At 39.2% G+C, this 19,747-nt stretch overlaps 1 protein-coding gene across 4 annotated transcripts; it reads right to left on the bottom strand.

The window, feature by feature from the left end:
• Positions 1-3,754: 3,754 nt before the first annotated feature.
• DEPDC1 (DEP domain containing 1) lies at positions 3,755-19,709 on the bottom strand. Of its 4 annotated transcripts, XR_010373422.1 has the most exons (13): positions 19,567-19,709; positions 18,439-18,704; positions 17,617-17,767; positions 16,267-16,385; positions 15,809-15,939; positions 15,444-15,491; positions 12,033-12,173; positions 10,678-11,553; positions 9,880-10,052; positions 8,703-8,879; positions 8,240-8,425; positions 4,666-6,295; positions 3,755-4,105 (listed from the first exon to the last, which is right to left on the bottom strand). XR_010373422.1 is itself a non-coding variant. In XM_064454850.1 (12 exons), the coding sequence occupies exons 1-12, from the start codon at positions 19,612-19,614 to the stop codon at positions 6,155-6,157; spliced, it is 2,457 nt and encodes an 818-aa protein (XP_064310920.1). In that variant the 5' UTR covers positions 19,615-19,709; the 3' UTR covers positions 3,755-6,154. The 4 variants fall into 4 exon arrangements, 3 of the variants coding, with proteins under 3 accessions (XP_064310920.1, XP_064310921.1, XP_064310922.1); XM_064454850.1 differs by having other exon boundaries at positions 3,755-6,295; XM_064454851.1 differs by having other exon boundaries at positions 3,755-6,295; positions 10,678-11,526.
• Positions 19,710-19,747: the final 38 nt, after the last annotated feature.

Raw genomic sequence — 19,747 nt, 5'->3', positions numbered from 1 at the left:
GGTGCTCAGCATGGCCACTCGGCTCTTCGTCGATAGGCACACCACCAGCCCTGTGCCACAGGGAGACCTTCCCAGCTCCAACACAGACCAAGGGCAGCAAGAAACTGCTCCTTCTTGCAAAACCATCTCAATCCCATGTAACAGAGCACTCATCTGCACCAGCCTGCTTGCAAAACGAGGATCAGTGCTTCACCTAGAAATGACATGACATTTGTGATACTAAGAAATAAGATGTCAGTGTCAAATATTATTCCTACCTTGTATACACATCAGCCAGCAATTTTTTCCTCCGTCCTGGGCTTCTGTAGCAGACTGTCTTTGAAAGCTTCCACGCGTTGGTACAAGTACTGCAAGGCTAAACCGCTACCCACCAGCCAGGAGGGCATCAAGAAGCATCATCATGGTGATGATGAGCAACGGTGATGGCTGCTTTTACTGGCACTGTACATCACCACCTGCTTACGGCCCTCATTTCCCCTCTCCTCCCCCTTGCTATACTTCAGTGTATTTCAGTACAGTGGCACGTGCCAGCAGCTGTAGTTGCTGTATAAGGCAGGTTTCTTAAGTCTAATGAACATAAAGTAGTATTTTTACATAGGGTGTTAACAGCCCTAGACACTCAGAAAGACGTCAAACTCAAAATCATCATTTGTTTTATATGCAGCACAGCAGCTGCTGTTAGAGACAGCCCAAAGATCACTTAATAAACACCTCTAGTAAGAGTAGATGTTTATGAAAACAACGGTGGTGTAAGGAGTAATTTCAAAGATTAACAAGATTAGAAAGATTACTGCTCTCCCTCTCACGGGTAGCCCATGGTACAGGATGAAGATATTTCATAATACCAGTACCCTTTAGGCACTCCTCCCATACAAACAGGAGTGATCAAAACAGTGGTGAAAGGAGAAAATTAGACATTAAACAGCACCCGTGTTAGATGTACTAGAACCATTAAGTGAAAGTTTGGCTTCCCTCTCGCATTTTTGTTTGGTTGTTTGGGTTTGGTTTTTTTCTCCTCCTTTCCTTCTGTCTTCTATTCACAAGACAGAGTGTTTTCTTTTGGACTGAGGGTTCATCTAAGGCTTTTAACCAAAAATCAAGATACTGAGTTGAGCCTTCATGAGCTCTTTGACTGAGGCCTCCCATTAACCCTGCATATTAAACAACCTTAATTATACAGTAATTTGTCCATGGAAGCATCCTAGCAATAAATATATTCAGTATAAACTTCAGTGCAAACTTAGCAGTCCAAATTAGCAGTCCAAATAACATGGAGATTTCCAGTTAATCCCAGGACAATGACTGAAAACAGTGTCCTAATCTTTGATGTCATGAAAATTCAGTGTTTCCAAGGCAACAGCATCTTCCCAGGCCCCATCCTCCTCCAGTGGCTTAGGAGGCAGAGATCCAAAAACGTCCCTGGCCCCACACACCAGCAGCCAAATTTTCCTCCTTCTGCATCTTACCCGGACTGACCATGATCCTGCCCTTTAGATTTGGCAGCAACAGTTAGAAGAAGGATGGCCACCACAGGCAGCCTCCATCCAGCCCCTGCAGCTCTCCTCCGTTGTCACTCACCATTGCCTGGGTGGTATCTGCCTGCCAGGACCCCCTTCCCAGGACCCAGGGCCAGAAGTGACGAGCCAGAGGAGCTGCTCACTGATAGCTTTGGTCCTGATGCCTTAGACAGGTACAGGAAGGTAAAATTCAAAGAGCATTCTGATATTACACTTTGTGCTGCAGAGCTTGGAGGTGATCAAGACTAAACCCTGCCCCAAGTAACCTGATTTAATTAGATCATTTTTAAACAGGGTTTGGACTAAATAAGCTCCCTTCCCACCACAATTATGATCCTATGATTTTCAGCCTCTCCCCCTCTCCCCTTAAAGTATTTATTTTGCCACTTCTATCTGTCTGCTGCCCACATGCAGTTAAATCTGGAGTACACAGTTGCATCACGTCTCAGCGCTGAGATTAGCCATTAACATTTTATCCGTGTAACGTCCTGGCTGTTTTCTACCAGTTGCTTTTTTGGAATCAGCAGGTGCCACCACACACCAGCTGGCACCAGAGCAGGCAACTTCTGGTTTGACACTAACACCAAGAACAGCATAAGACAGCATATAACCTACCATTGCATTATAAAAGTGTTCTTCCCTAGCAAATAAAACTGAAAAAGGAGTTATTGGCACTAATTAGCACAAAAGGTGCTGCTAAGCACATGAAGCAGCATCTCATCCTGCCTTTCTGTGCAGAGAAGGGAGGCAACAAATGTCTTTACCTCCCGTTGCCAGCAGGCCAGGTGGCACTGCAGATGGCAGTCACAAATAATAGCTGTAAAACACTTAAGCAAAAGAGAAAAGAGTTTTGGATCTGGGAATGCAAACAGTAAGTACGTATTCAAAACCCAAATAGCCTACCATGGCAGTGCCCCTGAATCGGCCACACGCTGAGGGAACAGCTTCTCATTTCCCAAGACAGTATTTAGGGAGCTAACCAGAGCTGGGAATCACATCTCTGCTGAACAGGTTTCTAAATAAACATAGTCTATTTCAAGTGGATTTAAAAGGGAGTCTAAACAGTTTATATGAGCTTGATTTTTGCATAATAAAAGTTAAACAGCCACAGTGTGTGTGCACACACAGCCTTTTATGAGACTGAAAATTGAGAACCAGCCTGTAAGCCCCTGCCCACCCCACCCCCTCCGAGTGGAGGAAGGGACCAAAGCCCAGTAAAACTATTGCCTAAGCCTATAGTGCAGAATCCTCCCCAGCAGCATGTATGGTATGGTGTGGGGCATATTCGCAATATAAAAAAATTATAAAAAGCTCCCTGTAAAAAAAGAAAAATCTCACTCACGAGAAAATGATAGCTCCAAGACAGGTTTAGATTAAAATGGAACTTCTATCTGTCATTAATTTGGAATGTTTTAGTTGTCCCTTAGCTAGTCAGTTTGTCTATTTACTCATGTTTTTGTTAAGTTCTATCAAAACCTTAGAAGGTAACATTAAATAACATGGATCAAGAACTCTGAATAATGAGGGCAGTCATTTGAAAGCTAAATCCTAAGAAATGTGAGCTTCTCACCTAATAAGTTGCTTGACTGGAACACATAACTAAATCAAGCATTTACATGCACTTAACAGGCTGAGAAAAATGAGAGGCAAGTTTAGGAGATACAGGATTTTTCAAAGTAGTTGACTATGGGCGTTACAAAGGATGAAAGCCTGTCACCTACTATGCAAGCATAAAGTTATCTACAGGACATTAAAGCATTACTAATACTGGCTAAAACCGGGCTAATCTTGGTATTTCATTTACAAAGCCTTCTTCCTCATAAGGAAAAGCGCAAAATGATATAGTGGAAAACAGATATTGTGCGAGATACACCCCAGTTACCAGAAAGAAAATTTCTGCACCAACCCCCCAACCCCGTAAAGGCTAATTTGGTACATATAGAACTGTGTGTATACACAACAGAGTATCAGATGCAGAATGGAAAGGCGGTTTTACCTCATTTTTCCAGGGAGGAGAGAACAACCTGACAGAACCAAAGCGTAGCCTCACAGTTGCAGACCATCACAGTTACGTACTAAGATGCCCAATGTAAAAGTGATGATCCTCAACTGAGACCAAAGCACCGTTCGTAACACCAAGGTACCTGACACAGTGTATGAACTTGCACAAGACTGTTACGGAGCCTCCCCGTTAGATGGCCAAAAACCCAAACAAACCCAAACCAGGTAGAGAGATGAGTAGTTGAGATTTGCTTTAATTTTAATTTTGATGACTGGTTTTGTGACAATTACTGCAATAGCCCGCAAGTGCAGGTACAACTAGAATTCAGTTTCTCGTCCTAGGAATGAGCAAGACGTGACAAAGCAAAATGGATACTCCGACACTGCACAGCTCAGAACTGTGTAAGACAATCGAACAAGATAACAGACAATCAAACAGCTCACACAGAGGAAAAGCACTCATCTCTAAAATACCTGATTCCATAAAGTACAAAACTGCTTAATAAAAAACCCTTGAAGTGAAAGCAAAATTGGGACTTCAAAGGTACCTTCTTCTGCAATGCTTGCAGCGCATCCCTTCCATTTTTCTGCAAATACAGCCAAAATAAGCAGAGTATTTAAGATTTATCTAAAAGTAATATTACAACTGAAATTGTAACACAGACAAATTCCTCACAGCAAAACCCAATTTCAACACTCTTCCAAATGCAGAATGGTTCAGTGTATGGAACGTTATCGATTCCAGTATTCATGAACTTAAAGAAACCTTTAACTGAAGAGCAGCGTGAAAGTATTATGCAGCAAGAAGCCCACCCGAGTATCAGCTTAGGTTACGGCTTGGCCTGTGGGCCTGACAGCCAAGTCATCCCACAAATCTGAGAGGCTCAAGCACAGCAACATACAGTTAACATTCATGACCCTGAATTGAGGTATATGGCTAAAAAAACCCCATGCAACTAAACATAAAGATGATGATGTTGCTCCTTACTAGTAAGGAATAGTTTTGACACAGTATTGGAATATAAAAAAAATACTAGATACTAACAAGACAGTTTACAGAAATTATGTTTTAACATGGTGGCCTTGTTCCCTCCAAGGACATTCAGCTGCTTTATACTGAATGAGTTAGTTCACCTGCATTACTTACCAACTGATGCCTCCACTTTCTAATGGCCTGGAGGTGTAGCTGCACCCTCACCAGCACCTTTTCTAACCCCCATTGTCATGTTCTCTCTTTCGGACTGAGATGACAAGGTGATGTGAGCTATGTTCAGACTGTGAGGCAGATCCATTAGTACTCCTCCTTGCAGGACATGCTCTAGAAAAACCTTATCATATATGTAACTTGAAATCATTCCTGTACGTAACGGTCATGGTTCCAGATTACGGTCAGCAATATCCCTAGGTCTCATGGGGGAGCTTTTGCTTGGCACATCAGCTGACTATAGTTACAAATCACATCTTTCCAACACAACAATACTTTTAGTACAAACAATGTTTTATTGGATCCTTAAGGGCTCATCCATCTTTTTGCTATACCATGCTATTTTTACCCTGTGAAGAGGAAAGGGATTTTTTTTGCATTATCTCTTATTTAAAATTCCCATGACTGTCCAAGGTTTACCCCTACGTGTTATCAGTATCCGTTTGGGAAAACAAATGGAGGATTTCAGGCTTCTTTTGTTAGATACAAATATGGGGGAGAGAAGCACCCACTTTTCTCCAAGCCCAGTATTGAACACTAACATCATTCACCACTTGTGACTTCTTAGTTCTTTGCCTGGAGCATATCTGCCTAAATATTAAGCTGGGAACTCCTTTATGAAAACACTTCCTTTGACTTTTCTCTCGCAGAAATACTCATGCAGATTTACACCCTTGTGGGAGAGCCTTGGCCCCATCAGAATTAACAAACAAACCCCTAACTCTGGAAACAAAATAGGGAAATTTAGTGCATTCTGATTCTATTTGTTGTTACTTCATGTGATAGATTCAAAATAAGTTTTCCATGAAGATGTCAGAAATATACCTGAGACTTTTCATATACGTAAATATACAAGAGCTTATGTGAATTCTACAGATTAGATGAACAGAAGTATTTTATGGAGTCAGATAATTATTTATGGTGAAATTCTGGCTCCCTTGGAAACAACAGAACCAACTTTTAAATTAGTCCCAAACTCAAAGAACATTGTTTTGTTTAAAGACAAATATTTTGATATACAAGAAAGGCACTTATTCACAACATATAGATATTTAAAAACCTACACAAACTACAATAAAAGGCACAAACTCCTGAACAGACTTTAAAAAACAATACACATGTCATTAGTTTCCCATATAAAAAGCATATAGAAATTTTTGGTTACCAATAGCTTCATGCTTATTTTCACATTTATTTTATTGAGCACAATATAATGCAATAATTTGTAAACAGATAAATATTTATTTCTCTCAGCAGTCATTCAAAAGTTATCTGCACAAAAAAGTTATTCTGGCACCTTTCAACATAGTGTCCATGTAAACATGTCTTCCTTCTACACACAGAGCCACCAAATTTCTGTAGCAAGTGCCCTTTGGTAAATCATTCATACATCCATCCATCCAATAAAAAAAAAGCTGCTGACGTGGCAAAATCAGTATCTTAGACTAGGAAATCTTGGTTTTCTTAGGCTAAGCATCGGTTGTTTGATGGTAGGTTTGTTCTCAAATAGCATTGCTTCATTTTCTGTAGTTGGAAATCTGTTCTGGTAGATGAGAGGGTATTCCTTCTGAAACTAGAAAACACAAAAGCAAAAATTAAAATAAAAATATCAGCCTCCACCAAAAAGCTCCAGCTGTGCAGGGCTTGAGCATGAATCACCGTGCAAGGATGTGTATCAGCAGGAGGAGCGAGGCTATCAGCTTGTAAAGTAACTCTGCTGTGACACTTGACCACAGCTGTAGCCCTTTGTGCTTACAAGTCTGCAAACTGATAAAGAATGAGTCAAACAATTTTCGTCAAGCACTTCAACTTCTGTTGAAGTGTGAAAAGCTTCTAATCACATTCTATTCCCAAGGATTTTTAGCTGTTGTGACTGAACCAGCTCTATGAGCAAACACCATACTGTTCTAGATGCCTGGACCCCATTTGCAATGATGGTCTGCAGCTGCTCACCATGGTGTTGATCAGCTGAGTAACAGCGATGCTGTGCACTGTTTGAACGGCACAACCAGCTTTCCACCCCTGCGCAAGGCATGGTAGCCACCCATTTGAAGCCATACTGTACAGCCAGCACTGGCATCTCTCCTCTTTATGCTTGTAAAGCTGTCTTTCAAGAATCACAGTGATGAATATTTTATCTAAATAAAAGATTTATCAGGCTTTGAAGGTATTATTCTCAGGAAAGCTTACTATTTAACCAAAGAAGTTATTTTTCCAGTTTCCACAGATGTACAACTGAACAAAAATATCTGGCTTCAGAGACAGGGTTTTGATATTTTGCCTTTTTTCTATATAAGGCCTCAGGAAGGAATAATGGTACATACACCTGTGCACCAGCCAAAGCTTTCTGCCAATTGATTCAACCTATGGAAAGTGACACCATTTGTAACTTCTGGTGTTGACACAAGTTGGACCCAACCCTCTAGTAAGTGCCATGTATTTGGCTTTCCCCAATTCAAAGTATCAAATCTGAATAATTGCTCAAAAGTTGTGATTTATCACACTCTAGCCATCCCAGCACAGATGACAAGACTGTAACAATATAGCTCTGCAAATTTTAAAAATAAACTTTGCTACCATGTGGCCCTTACAGTACAAGCTACTTGTAATTTCCTTCCTCCCCACTTCACCTGGTTAAAGTGCTGCTGTGCATCACTTCTTACTGCTTACTTCAAGTTTTAATCGACTGTAACTAACTACTGTTTTTTACATACAGGAAGTTTTAATGAACTTGAACAAAGTCCAGCCTTCACTTTTACAGGACCAGAAAGTTTGCACAACACATAAAAGTCACCGTTGAAGAAGCTGGGGGAGGGGCACCAAAGAGAAAGAAATGTGCTTGCTCTGAAAAGCTGCTTTTTCGAATTTAAGTCACAAGACTTGCTTAGGAGATTCTAGGACAAGCACAATACTATTCAATTGGTCAGAAATACTTGCCAAAGGTTTTCTGGAACAGAAAAAACACACTCCAGTATTAAATCCTGCCAGAACTGCTGTATTTTAGCTTTAGTATTAGGCCATAGAAGTGCCAGATAATCTTGAGCAATATACATGTTACAAAACACAAAGCTAAGTCCACAGAAAAGAATGTTTCAGAATTGTGAACAGATAGGGCTTGACCTCTTAAAGCAGAAAATCACTTCTTTTAACACCTGTTGATTTTAAGCCCACCTATGTATAGGTGTCACTTGTATAGGCAGTGCACCACAAGAAACCATGCTATAATTCTATCATGTATTATTTAACAGAGAGCAGTATCTCAGTATAATTTTATACTGGTTTTAAACCATTGTTTGAACACCACTGCTGCCAGATAGTATTAAATTCTGTATTACACACTGCCTTTAAAATCCCAATCAGAACATGCAATCAAAAAACACTGAAGAGCTTTCTTCTACAAAACAATCATTTCTCGCTGTGCAGCCTGCTCTTGTTCCATACCGTGGTCTAGTGATCGAGGTCTTTCCCTCACAAAGGCATTTTCGTAAGTAGATGAAATATTCACTAAGTGTCTTACCTGTTTTAACTTTTTCTTTTTGTCTTTCACAGACAAGCTTTTATCTTTGATAATGTTCTCTAAGAGCTCTGCCACTGCAGCTTGAGAGGTAGAAACCTTTTGTTCTTCAAACTCCTCAGGAGTTATTTGTTTGCAGTATGAATATGTTGGCAATATGGCACAGATTTCTTCCTTCGGATATTTGCACTGAAACAAGAGTTGAAGAAGGGGTCTGCATATACTCAAATGACTATGTACTATTTCATTAAGAAGGTACAACAAACATCCAAGCATATTAACGTACAGTGACATCACAAGTTGCAATACATTATAACATAGCTAATATCTGTGATCGCATCAACAGTTTATTAAAAGTTTGCATTCAAAATATAGTGGTTTTATTTACAGTTTTCCCATCCCACCTTCAGAAGTAACAAATACTCTGCAATTAGCAAGTGAACTTAACTTCTATCATGCCACCAACCTGAGCCATCGTCATGTATTCTATGTGGTCTCGCACTGCAACCTGCAGGTAAGTAGGGACTTTAAATATTTCTTGTTGATGGTCCATTAGAAATGAAACTAATCGTGTAGAAAGTAGCTCATCAAGATCTACTTCTTCTGCACAGCATAACACGCATCGAGAAAAAGTCTGTATCATCTAGAAGAGTTTAACAGATCATTAGTACGTGACGTTGAGGGATTTGACTTCTTTGCAGTCTGCACAGTGGCACAATGAGTTCTCCAATACCAACTTTCATTGCAATCTCTCTTGCCTGCGCTCCTGCCACTGGTCAAGAGAGGAGGAAAATCAATTACAATTTTTCCTCATCTGAAATAAAGTAACTTCTTAATAACATTAGACTTGTACATTTTTTTGAATTGAACAGTACTTTCAATTGATATTTTGAAGAGGTAATAAGACTATTGCCCTGTAGAAAAGTGTACACCATCAGTTAGCCATCTTGAGACATGGGAGATGATTTAAAAAAAAAAAACAACAAACAACAATGTGCAGAGCCAACCTAACCAAAATGTAATGCATACCAAGATTCAGGTTTAAATAGCTTTAAAAAAAACCACAACGTTTTTACAGCTTTCAGATTTCCAGCTTTTAGTAGGCTGATTTAAATAAGCATGCACACGTACTTTTTTGTTTTATCTGATCTTTTTTGACAAAGATCTTTAGTCCTTGCAATGAAAGCTTAAATTCAGACCTTGAAGCTAGTCTTTAAACTCACTAGGCAGAAAATATATTTCTTCAGAACTGTCTTTGCCATAACTTCACCTACACAAATGTTTAGCCTAAGAAAGGTTTTCTACAGACACTTTGCCAACACCTTTTAAGTTAAACTGCAGTTGGGTGAGAAATCAGACTCAACAATCATTTGCATTCCTTAAAAAAAATTATTTCCCTTCTCCTCCCAAAGTAAACAAAAGCAATACCAATATTTGAAATATATTAGGATGGAAATAAGAAAGTGCTTGCTTCAAGTCTGATTTTTGCAAATATTCTGGAGATGAAAAATCTGCCCATTAATCACTATTGAATCGCAATGAGACAAGAGACAACCTCAAGTATGGAATACTGCTAGTATTCTCAGCATTACTTCAGCCTTGTTCTTAAATCAATAGATCTGCTGCACTCATCATTCTCTTACCAAAGAACGTGTGCCCATCGCATCATGCAGTCGTGGCATATCAACATTTTCACTGATCCGAGAGATCATACGCATTAGAAGCTGAATCTTTCTACGATTTGGTGGTGGAAGCAACAAACAACATATCTGTAGTGCTTCAACAGCAACTCTTTCTAAATGAGGCTGAAGGAGATCTACAAGTTAATTGTAAAGACAACTATCGTTAAGATTTGAACCAGCTTTCAGGGTATTTTTATCTCAGTACAAGAAATTTCGTTTCTTTCAATGATGATAATCTATGTCTCATAAAACTCAGCTGTAACACAGTAGGTTGTTATGTGGACATTTTTTGTGTGGTCATCTTCAACTTGCTTCATTACTATATACTGCTGCTACAATTAAGACCATAATACAATTAAGAAATTACACTAATGTTATTCCCAGAAGTATTTCCAGAAAATGTGTTTCAAAGACCAGAAAAAGTTATCTGCTCCAACAGGCAGGTCTGTGCGAATTCGCCACCTCACCCTTAATGTCTAGGTCAGAATTACTTATCACTTACCTGAACAGAAAGGCAAATTACTGACACATCAAGTTTTAGACTCCCAAGATACTACACGCTACTATTTGTTAGCAGAGGTACAAAGGGCTACCTTTAAACAGTGCAATTTAGCAACTAAAATTTTTTTCTTTAAAATCCCACAGATCATGTTATATGCATATCAAAAAAACCTAGCAACAGCGCCAAAGATTAAGGAAGCAGAGATTAGTTAGTCAACACAGTAAGCCAATACAACATGCTTTAGAAAGCCATCTTACTTTGCGTGCCAGTCAACATATAAGAAGAGTGAGTGAGAGAGTATTCTGAGAGTTCTATGGTACTTTTGCAGAGTCTCTTTTTGACGGTGATATCAGAAACCTCAGTCCTGATGTTCACTGAAGTAGCCACATCAGAGATATTTGGTTTTCCTTGCCCACACAGCTGAGACCTTGGCTTTACTGTGATTTCAGCAGCTGGTATATTAATGCTAGCACAACTTTTGAAGTTCTTCTTGCCAAGTAAACTCAGAGACCTGCATATTTGCTTTGACCCACGATTTTCATCAAACAGCTCTTTAGTCTGAAGAGTTGAGGCAGACACTCTCTTGATACCATGTGTTTGTTTTTGACATGCGTTATCAAAACCAAGCTCCAATACAGAATTAGCTTTATGCTCACATGGCAGTGACTGTTTTCCATTTCTTGTACCCAGGATGGTGTTCACATCCCTTTGCCTGAGGGCATCAGATTCTCCTTTATTGCATGCACTTGAGGCAGTATCTCCAATTCTTTCCAGAGAGTAACATTTTGTCCTAAATTTTAAAGGTCGATCTTGTTCATTCCTGAAACCTGAAAGATTTTGGCAGCTTCCTCCTATTAGATTATCAGCACGGCCTTGTTTACATGGCAGTTTACATTGCTGCAATTTCTTTGTATATTGTTTTTGAATGGTTAGCTCTTCTGAAGGCTTCCTGGAAGCTTCATATTCTTTCTTTTTTTTCTCAGGCTCTTTGTGAAGTAGGCTTAGGAGAAGACATTCAGTTGACTTGAAAGAGTTCAAGTGAAGAATTTTTGAAGGTTGTGGGTCACATTTCTCATCTTGGACAGAATATTTTCCACTGCATATATCTGGAATTGTGATGTAACCACACATAACTATCAGAAAATGAAATATAAATTAAGATGCAAGTGGTATGAAAATGAACAAGTTCAGAAAGTTGCTAACTGAACAGAGAAGACAACAAATATAAGACGCTAATTTATAGCCGACTTGGTTAGTAAAATTAAGAAAAATTTAGCTCAGTACAAAAGCAATTTAACAAGATAATTGCAACCAACGTGCAAGAATAAAGTTAACATACTGCAATAGTGAGGGACAGGAACAAGCACGTATTTTTAAATTATGGTTATTGCATATTTAGAACGTTAACTCAGACGGCAATTTATATAGCCTATTATGAGACAGAACTGCATTTCAATTAATATTGTAATACAGAATGATAGCACTGATGATCTTCCTCAGATTCAACCTGCCATACAGATTAGGGGGTCAAGGTCTGCTTTGACTTACAGATTTGTTCCCCACTTGGTATAAACTTCTAGCTTGCACTGATTATTTCTAAATTCATACATACCTAAAATATTAACAAAAAGTTCATAGTATTCAAAAGTAAGTAATGGTTCAGGGAGATTGAGAAAGTAATCAGCAACCGTTCTGAATACATCTCGTTCAAACCCATTGTAAGTTGGTTGGCTCATGTCGTTATTTCTAGGCCCTATAAAAGAGGTGAAGAAAGAAAATTCACCAAAAAATGTCACAATTTTCCATTATAAAATAAATAAATTAAAAAATCAGCATAAGTTTAGTCTTGGAAAGAATCACATCAGCAATATACAAATATTTTGTTTAGGTCAGCACTGTACCATTTGTAAGCAAAACCAGTGTAAAATATTCTGTGTGGCCACTGAGGATTTCTGCTCAGTTTCAAAAACTGTTCCACACCAAGAAAATAAATGAGAACTCAGTATGGCCTTTATAGGCTCCTCAGCAAAATAATAAACTCTTAGTATCTTCCTTCATTTCTAAACTGGGATTACTCTAGTTCTTTTACAGGGAGCTCTAGCTTCTAGATCAAGAAGAAACTTCAAAGAATGCACAAACTGAGAAGCCAGCCAATATATACATGTTGCTTTATGCATAGGCCAAAGAGAGCTGGTCAGCTTCTTCCTTTTGTGGGGACCTCCTCTTTTCAACTCCTCTATTCAAATGGTTCACCAAGAGAAAGTTTTGTTCACCACTGCTCCCATGGTGAATCTCAGCTACACACAACTAACTTCCTTCAGAAGTGGACAGATGAGTAATACACATCTAAGATATGTGGTTAATAAACCTTGCCCATGTTGCTACAGGCAAGGAAAAAGGAAGAAAGAGAGGGGTCCTGGTACAAATAAAACTTGACATTGTGTAGATCTCTTAACCCAGATGTTATCATACTCCACTGACCTTCTACAAATGAAAGAAGCTACCTTACAAAGCCAATTCTAATGAATTAGGAGATGGCAGTTTTAATTACACATAGAACCAGGGAAAATTTAACTTTTGATATGATCAAACGTTATAATCATAACCACATTACCACACACAACACTGAAAATATAGTGGAGCAGTATTCCCCCTGCCAGCTAAGTATTTTCAGTTTTCACTGCGCAAAGTAACTACCACCTTAATCATTTGGTTCCAGTACAGCTAGCAGATGCAGAGATAAAATCTCCACTTGAACTCATTAACTCAAATTAGAAATGGAGAATTTGAAAAAAACAGAAAGCTTGCTTGTAGTTGTTGTCTCATGAATACAAAGACCTATTAGTTCTAAATAAAGGACTGATGTGGGAATTAAGGTACTGAAACGCTTAAAGACCAGTGCTCGCTATATTTTCCACTTCAATCTAAATCCACTCACCAAGCTCTTCCCTGTCCCACTTTTCCTAATAGTGCTCCTCACATAAGAGGCTCTGTTTTTGGGAATGCAGTTGAAGAAACAGGGTCATGTTGGGGGGGGGGGGGGGGGGAAGGGTCATTTTCACAAGAATGTACACTGCACACTGAACTTCTGAAGCCACACTACCCCACATGGACACCTACCACAGTTCCACTGAGCAGCTAGAGATATAAGCAGGTGTATACACACACACCATCCAACCACATTATAGCTGGTACAGCTCTGAGGGGAGCTAATGAAGGAGATTGCCAGGAACAGAGGCAAGAGTTAAACAGCAGGGCAAGAACACATATAAAGAGCTCATCATCTCCGTTTTCTTTTGAGAGGCACTCATCTAACTCTAGCATGCTCTGTTGGCCATTTAAAGAGGCAGTTTTAAAAAAAAAAAAAAAGAGAAAAAAAGGTCAGTCTACTTGTCTTCTGCTTCTCCACAATCTTTTCAAACCCTGCTTCATAGAGATGCAGAGCTTACATAATTGCAATCTATCTGTTTGTAACACAGCTTCAAACACATCTGACAAAGGAAGGCTCAAAGACAGATTCTGTGAAGTTTCATCAAAAGAAAAAAAAAACCAAACCAATGGCACTGTAGAGGAGGAAGACTAATAGTACCACACAGGTCTGCTACAGCACATGCTGAAGAACAAAACCACTGTTATTAGCAAGAGAATCCACATCAGACTAAGCCATTAGAAACTGAACTTCAATAGTTTCACTGTGAAAGTACAGGGTCCCCCCCCACCCAATGTGTGAAAACCTGTGTTAATTGTATTACTACACAGTAAATACTTTTACTTTGCCAGTAGCTCCAAGGCAGCTGCTCAAGCACGTGTAACACTGATGCCTTAGGTAACTGATTCTTCTTTTCTGACATTTAAGATTCAACATCATGCCTTTCTAAATTTTACATTTAAGGAAACACATAAAGAAAACAAAACAGATGCACCAAGTTTTCTGTAACTTGCAATCAGTTTTGCTGCTTGATATTTCATATGTTAATACTAAAACAAATGATGAGTGCAGTCTGACTCTCAATCTGCAGACAATGGAATTTCAGTTGTCAGAAAACACAGTTAACAGCTAAAATGTCTGACTTTAAAAATCCATCTCGTCTACTAGGCAGTGATTTGTAAGACATTTGAAGGCCTTAGTTTTCCACAACTAAACTGTAACTATTAAAAAGGTGTCTTACAGGGTTTTATGCATAAGCTTTTGCTAAAGCTTTTTCTTTAGAGAAAAAGGTGGGGAGCAGATAAGGAGGTACCAGAGGCACTATATTCCAAGTCCAGGATCCAGGAAAAAAAATGAGCAGAACTCTTCCTTCTGTTGTCATGACAAATTCAGTAGGCAATAAAGCTGACTATACAAGCATGCTTTTTTCTCAAACCCTTTCCAAAATTTTCATTTCTTCTAAGACAAATAAAAAATTCACTGGTTTTCTGTGAATTGGCCTCCCCAGTTTAATATGAAGCATAATAACTGTTTCAGTCCAGCTCAAAGCCAGTAACTAGAAAAGGAGAGTCCCTTTACTCCTGAAAAACTGCATTAGAAGAAATCAGGTTTTGCCCTACCACTGAAGTTTATTCCCTGCCTAACTCTTTTTCTAATAGGAATTAATTTAATGAAAAATAGTCCTTAGCTTCTTCATGGCCTTGGACAGCATGCTTCCACTGAAAGCTTAGAGTTTAATTAATTCTCCTGCACATTTCATGGATTAAGGAAAACTGAAGCCCCTCTTCTTCCACCAATTTAATCTGTTCATGTTGCCAACAATTCATATGCTGAATCAGACAATGCAGCCTAAAAGCAGGATAACCAGCTAGGCTACTAAACAGCTGGTATCTTGATTCCCTGAAAATAACATGTGTTAACTCTTTTAGGTTACATTTCTGCACAATAATTTGATAGGGATTGCTGTAATTGCTTAGCATATCAAGGCACTTATTTCCAAACTAAAACATCACAATTCATCTTAACATACAAGTGAATTTCACTTCCAACTCTCAAAATAGGCTTCTGAAACTTAAAAGCTATTCAGTGACTTACAGTATGCGAGGCATTTCATAGCTGACAACACCCAGTGAGGTAGGTCTTCTAAAATAAACAAACAAGTACATTATTTATATATAAACCCGAAGACTTAATAACTATGACAAATAGCAGCACACATATTAATATGTGAAGTACAAAAGATTAAATTTAGAACTGATTTTAAATATTGCTGCATGTGCAATTTAAGTGAATGCAATACACCTGCAAGATCTTCTATGCAAATATACTGAAGTATACCATAGTTTGGGAAAAGTAGTATAAAAGACAGACTATGGAACATATTACTTAAATTATTATTTGTTGTTTGCTGTAATTACATGATACAGAATCTTTAAGCAAACCACTAAAAAAAATCTTACCTGATTTGTTCTGCAAAATAACAACACCATGTTTGCTTGTGTTCGTCATGTTGTATATGACATACTCAGGAACTATCTGTGTTGGTTGCAAAACTTCTTCCAAAGATGGGAGGCCTAAAATGGTTTGCAAACTATGGGGAATAAGGGAGCAGATGTTGTCTAAAAGGTTTGCTAGTAATGAATTAAAACAAGTTCTTTCTATATCTATTCAAACATCTGTATCTATGGTAGTTAAAATATTTTAACATCAGCAACAATAAATTTCAATACATTTCTTAAATATAACAATCCAATGTTAATAAATACATTGGAAAGCATATGTAAAAAATAGTTTGTAAAAATACTAGACTTAAACATAACTTTAAAAATTAAAGAAAAATTTGCAGGCCAAAAGCTTGATCGGACCATTACATACAAGAAGCACATATGAGAAGTGCTTTTTATAATGTATTACTTACTGTATTAGAATAATATTTCTCCAAGTTTCTTGCACATATTCCTGGCTTATTTCCTTCCTATGCAGGGTGTCTTCCTTGTTTTCTTCTATTATATCAGGTTTTGTTTTTTCTAAATTTTCCTGAAAAGAAGTGGTTTATACCATAAGATAAACAAGGGTGTTAATATAATTCAAAACTAAGTAAAAATTTTTCTCAAAAGTACAGAGCATTCTGCAACACATTAAATTCCAGAACACGATCCAGGGAGTAACCTTAACAGTCTCAGCACTCAAATGTAAGCATACCCAACTAAAAAGCAAAAGACGACACTATGAAAGACAACTTGATCAACTCAGAAGTCGGCAACTTAAAAGGCAGAAACACACAAAAAACAAATGAGTTAGTAAGTGAAGTACTCTCCTTCAGGATTGCAATCTAAATTCAGAAAGTATGCATGCACGCACACACAGAGAAATCTCAAAAGAATAAAGGGCCAAACACTCGCATTCAATCTTATTCAGAAAGCAAGCAGAACAGTTAAATAATTTGTGCCTTCTATTTGTCCTAAACAAATAAAAAAATATATTAAGTTTCAACAAGGACATGTCATCTTGATAGTTTCTAGAACTCTACCTTCCAGCCCTCCTACAACTTTAATATACTGTAGCAGGAATCACTCTGTACTGAAGGAGACAAAACAAAGAAAACAATCCAAAGGAAAACAAAAACCTCCCATGCTGATGATGCTCAATTGCTTACACATATATACGCAATAAAAACTCTATGTAATCTCAGATCGTATTGATGCAAAATTAGCTCTATACTGCAATGGGGGAGGGCATAGGGGTTGGTTTATCAGATAACCTTTTTTTCTGATTAAGTAACTTGGTTGCATTAATAATACTCTACCCCCCATATCTCTTCCCAACAAACTATTGTCATAAGTTCAGAAGAAACAGCTTTGTATAGTTTTAACTGTACTTAATTTCTTCTGTCAAATCCATAATCCCTTCCACTTGCTGCCAGCATTTCAGAAATGTCATGTTACAGTTACAGCTATGATTTTACATGCATGTATTTTGTTTGAATATTTACAGGTTATTTAATAAAAGCTTTTTGTACACTGAAGAGAAACAACATGTCACCAAGACACTTCATTATAAAATATAGCTGTATCTTTCTACTACACCTCTATAAATGTTCCACTTCACTGTCTAGAAGAAGCTACTAATTTATTTCTTAAGCTAGAAGGGAAGGTGACAAAACAGAACAGTGTCACTAAAAGATGACTGCTTCTAGGTTTTTTTTTTTTAAAAGAGAATAAAGAAAATACATGGCAACTGTAATTATGTAAGAAACATAAGTTATTACCAGAGACTGTAGTAACTCATGTTTTTTAAAAGTTCTCCTGGATAAATGTGGCAGTTTAAGAAGTCTTTCTTTGTCTCTAGAGAAGTTTTCCAAGTTCTCTTTTGGTGGACATAATTTTGGTAGAGGTTTAACTGGAGATGTTGAAGGAAACCTGCAATGAATAGGAGAGATGTTAAATACATTTAGAATAGATTAGAAATATAAGTTGCTTATCCAAAACTATGCCCTGTCAGTGTGATTCCTAAGATTCTGAAAACATTCAGAAAAGTAAGAAGAAAAATGTTAAAATTTTCTCTTTAGAACACTGTTTAACACTATCATATTATAAATTAGCGTTGGGCTACTTTTCTTGATTCCTGAGTCAAGTTGAAGATACTCAGATATTTATGCAGCACTGAGAGCAGACTTGGAGAAGCAAGGGCCATTAATACCTTTAATTTAAGAACTTAGGAAAGACTGTTTCCCACTTAGACTTTCTGTAAAATACACAAACGTAGTAAACACAGGACTAGTCGTACAGCATGGAACTACAACAACAACTTCTCCTTGGCCGCCCTCCAAAGCGCTTGAGCATAGCACACATGCCAGTGAAAAACTTGGCTAGGCAGAAGCATGGAAACAGCCCCCAGCACACAGGATGTATGGTCTATACTGCAAGTCAAAGTAAAGTAAAACAGTGAGTGGAGTAAAACGGTGCTAATAATTAAGTTCTGGCCCAACTGCTCAACCCAAAGCAAGATATTTTTGAGAATCTGAGTATTTAGATTTTTAAGTAAAGTTCTCAACCTGAAGAGGTGTGTTATCTGGTCTTCATTTCAGTACCTGTATAGTGTACCGTTGTCTTCTAAATTTTCAGATCCCCACCTCCCTTTTATATCTTCAATTACATGATTCTTGAGAAATTTTCTTAATAACTGAACAGTCTGCTGCCTGGTAACTTCAGGACCAAAGTTACTGTTAGTCCTTAACACTTCATGGAGCCAGTCTACAGCTTCTGATGCCGTAAAACAGCTTCCATGTTTTTTGAAATGTTGCCTGTGTTTCCTTAACGGCATGCCTGCTCGGAAATATTTTGTAATTTCATTCCACTGCACAGGAAACAAAACAGCCAAGAATAGAAGATTAAAGCCTGAAGTTGATCATTGTAAGTATCAGTTAAAACAATGTTATGTTAATAACCCTGTAAATGAAATCACAACATTAATACAAATATTGACAGTTATACTGAATAATGTAGTAGTATTAATACAGAAATGTTAAAAGTTAAGATTAAAAACTAAGTAAACATTTCATTTCGGTTTTTACCTCATCCTTCTGTAACTGAAAATAAGGTTAGTGTTTCACAAACATAATGCGTTTTACTGACCCACTCCGTATATTCTCAGCGTTTACATCAAATCCATCAGTCTCCCCAGGCACCGCCTAACCACAGCCACAGCAGCTCTCAGACACGAGATGAATCAAGCTGTTTTAAACACCAGTTTTAAATTTTAAAGTATTTTCTTCCTCTCCTACCCACCCGCACAAAATTAGATGACGCACTCTAACGAGGGGCTCGTCTCACTAAGCCGCCGCCCGATCCCCAAGCAGCACGGCACTGCCGCCGCCGCAGGCCCTGCCCAGGGAGGCTCGCAGGACGCCCACGTTGCGTGACAGCGGTCCCGGGGGGCAGGGCCGCCCCCCGCCGCGGCCGGACAGCGGCGGCCGCGGTCACCCTGAGAGCCCAAGGGCCGAACACGGCTCCGGGGGCGCCGGAGCCTCCCTGGCCGCGGGGGCCCAGAGGGGTTAGTGTTAATTCGCGCTTTACCCTTGAGGCAGGGCCCGGGAGCCGCGGGCAACCGCCGGTTCTCCTCCCCCCGCCCTACATGCACGCACGGCGCCAGCCCGAGAACCCGAGCCCGCCGCGGGGCTGCTCCGGCCGGCTGCGAAACCCCCGGCCCGGCCCCTCACCAGCTTGGTAGCGCGGTAGGGCCCCGGTGCGACCGCCCGGCTCTCCATCGCGCCCGGCGCGGCCCCTCCGGCCGCTGGGGGCGGGCGGGCGGACAGACACCGACCGCCTCGCGCCCCGCCCCGCACGGGGCCCAACGGCCGCGCCGCCGTTTGAATTCACTGCGCGAGCCGCCCGCGGAAG

Source organism: Phalacrocorax carbo, chromosome 6, assembly GCF_963921805.1.
Source record: "Phalacrocorax carbo chromosome 6, bPhaCar2.1, whole genome shotgun sequence".
Lineage (NCBI taxonomy): Eukaryota > Metazoa > Chordata > Aves > Suliformes > Phalacrocoracidae > Phalacrocorax > Phalacrocorax carbo.
This window is presented reverse-complemented; position numbering and strand designations above follow the sequence as displayed.

Excerpts from the sequence above, each read along its gene's own strand:
- DEPDC1 (XM_064454850.1), bottom strand. The coding sequence starts at position 19,614 with ATGGAGAGCCGGGCGGTCGCACCGGGGCCCTACCGCGCTACCAAGCTG. Across the intron at positions 12,174-15,443 it reads TATGAAATGCCTCGCATACT|GGCCTAGAAATAACGACATG; the intron begins GTAAGTCACTGA and ends CCTCTTTTATAG. Across the intron at positions 10,053-10,677 it reads TATGTTGACTGGCACGCAAA|ATCTCCTTCAGCCTCATTTA; the intron begins GTAAGATGGCTT and ends ATTAACTTGTAG.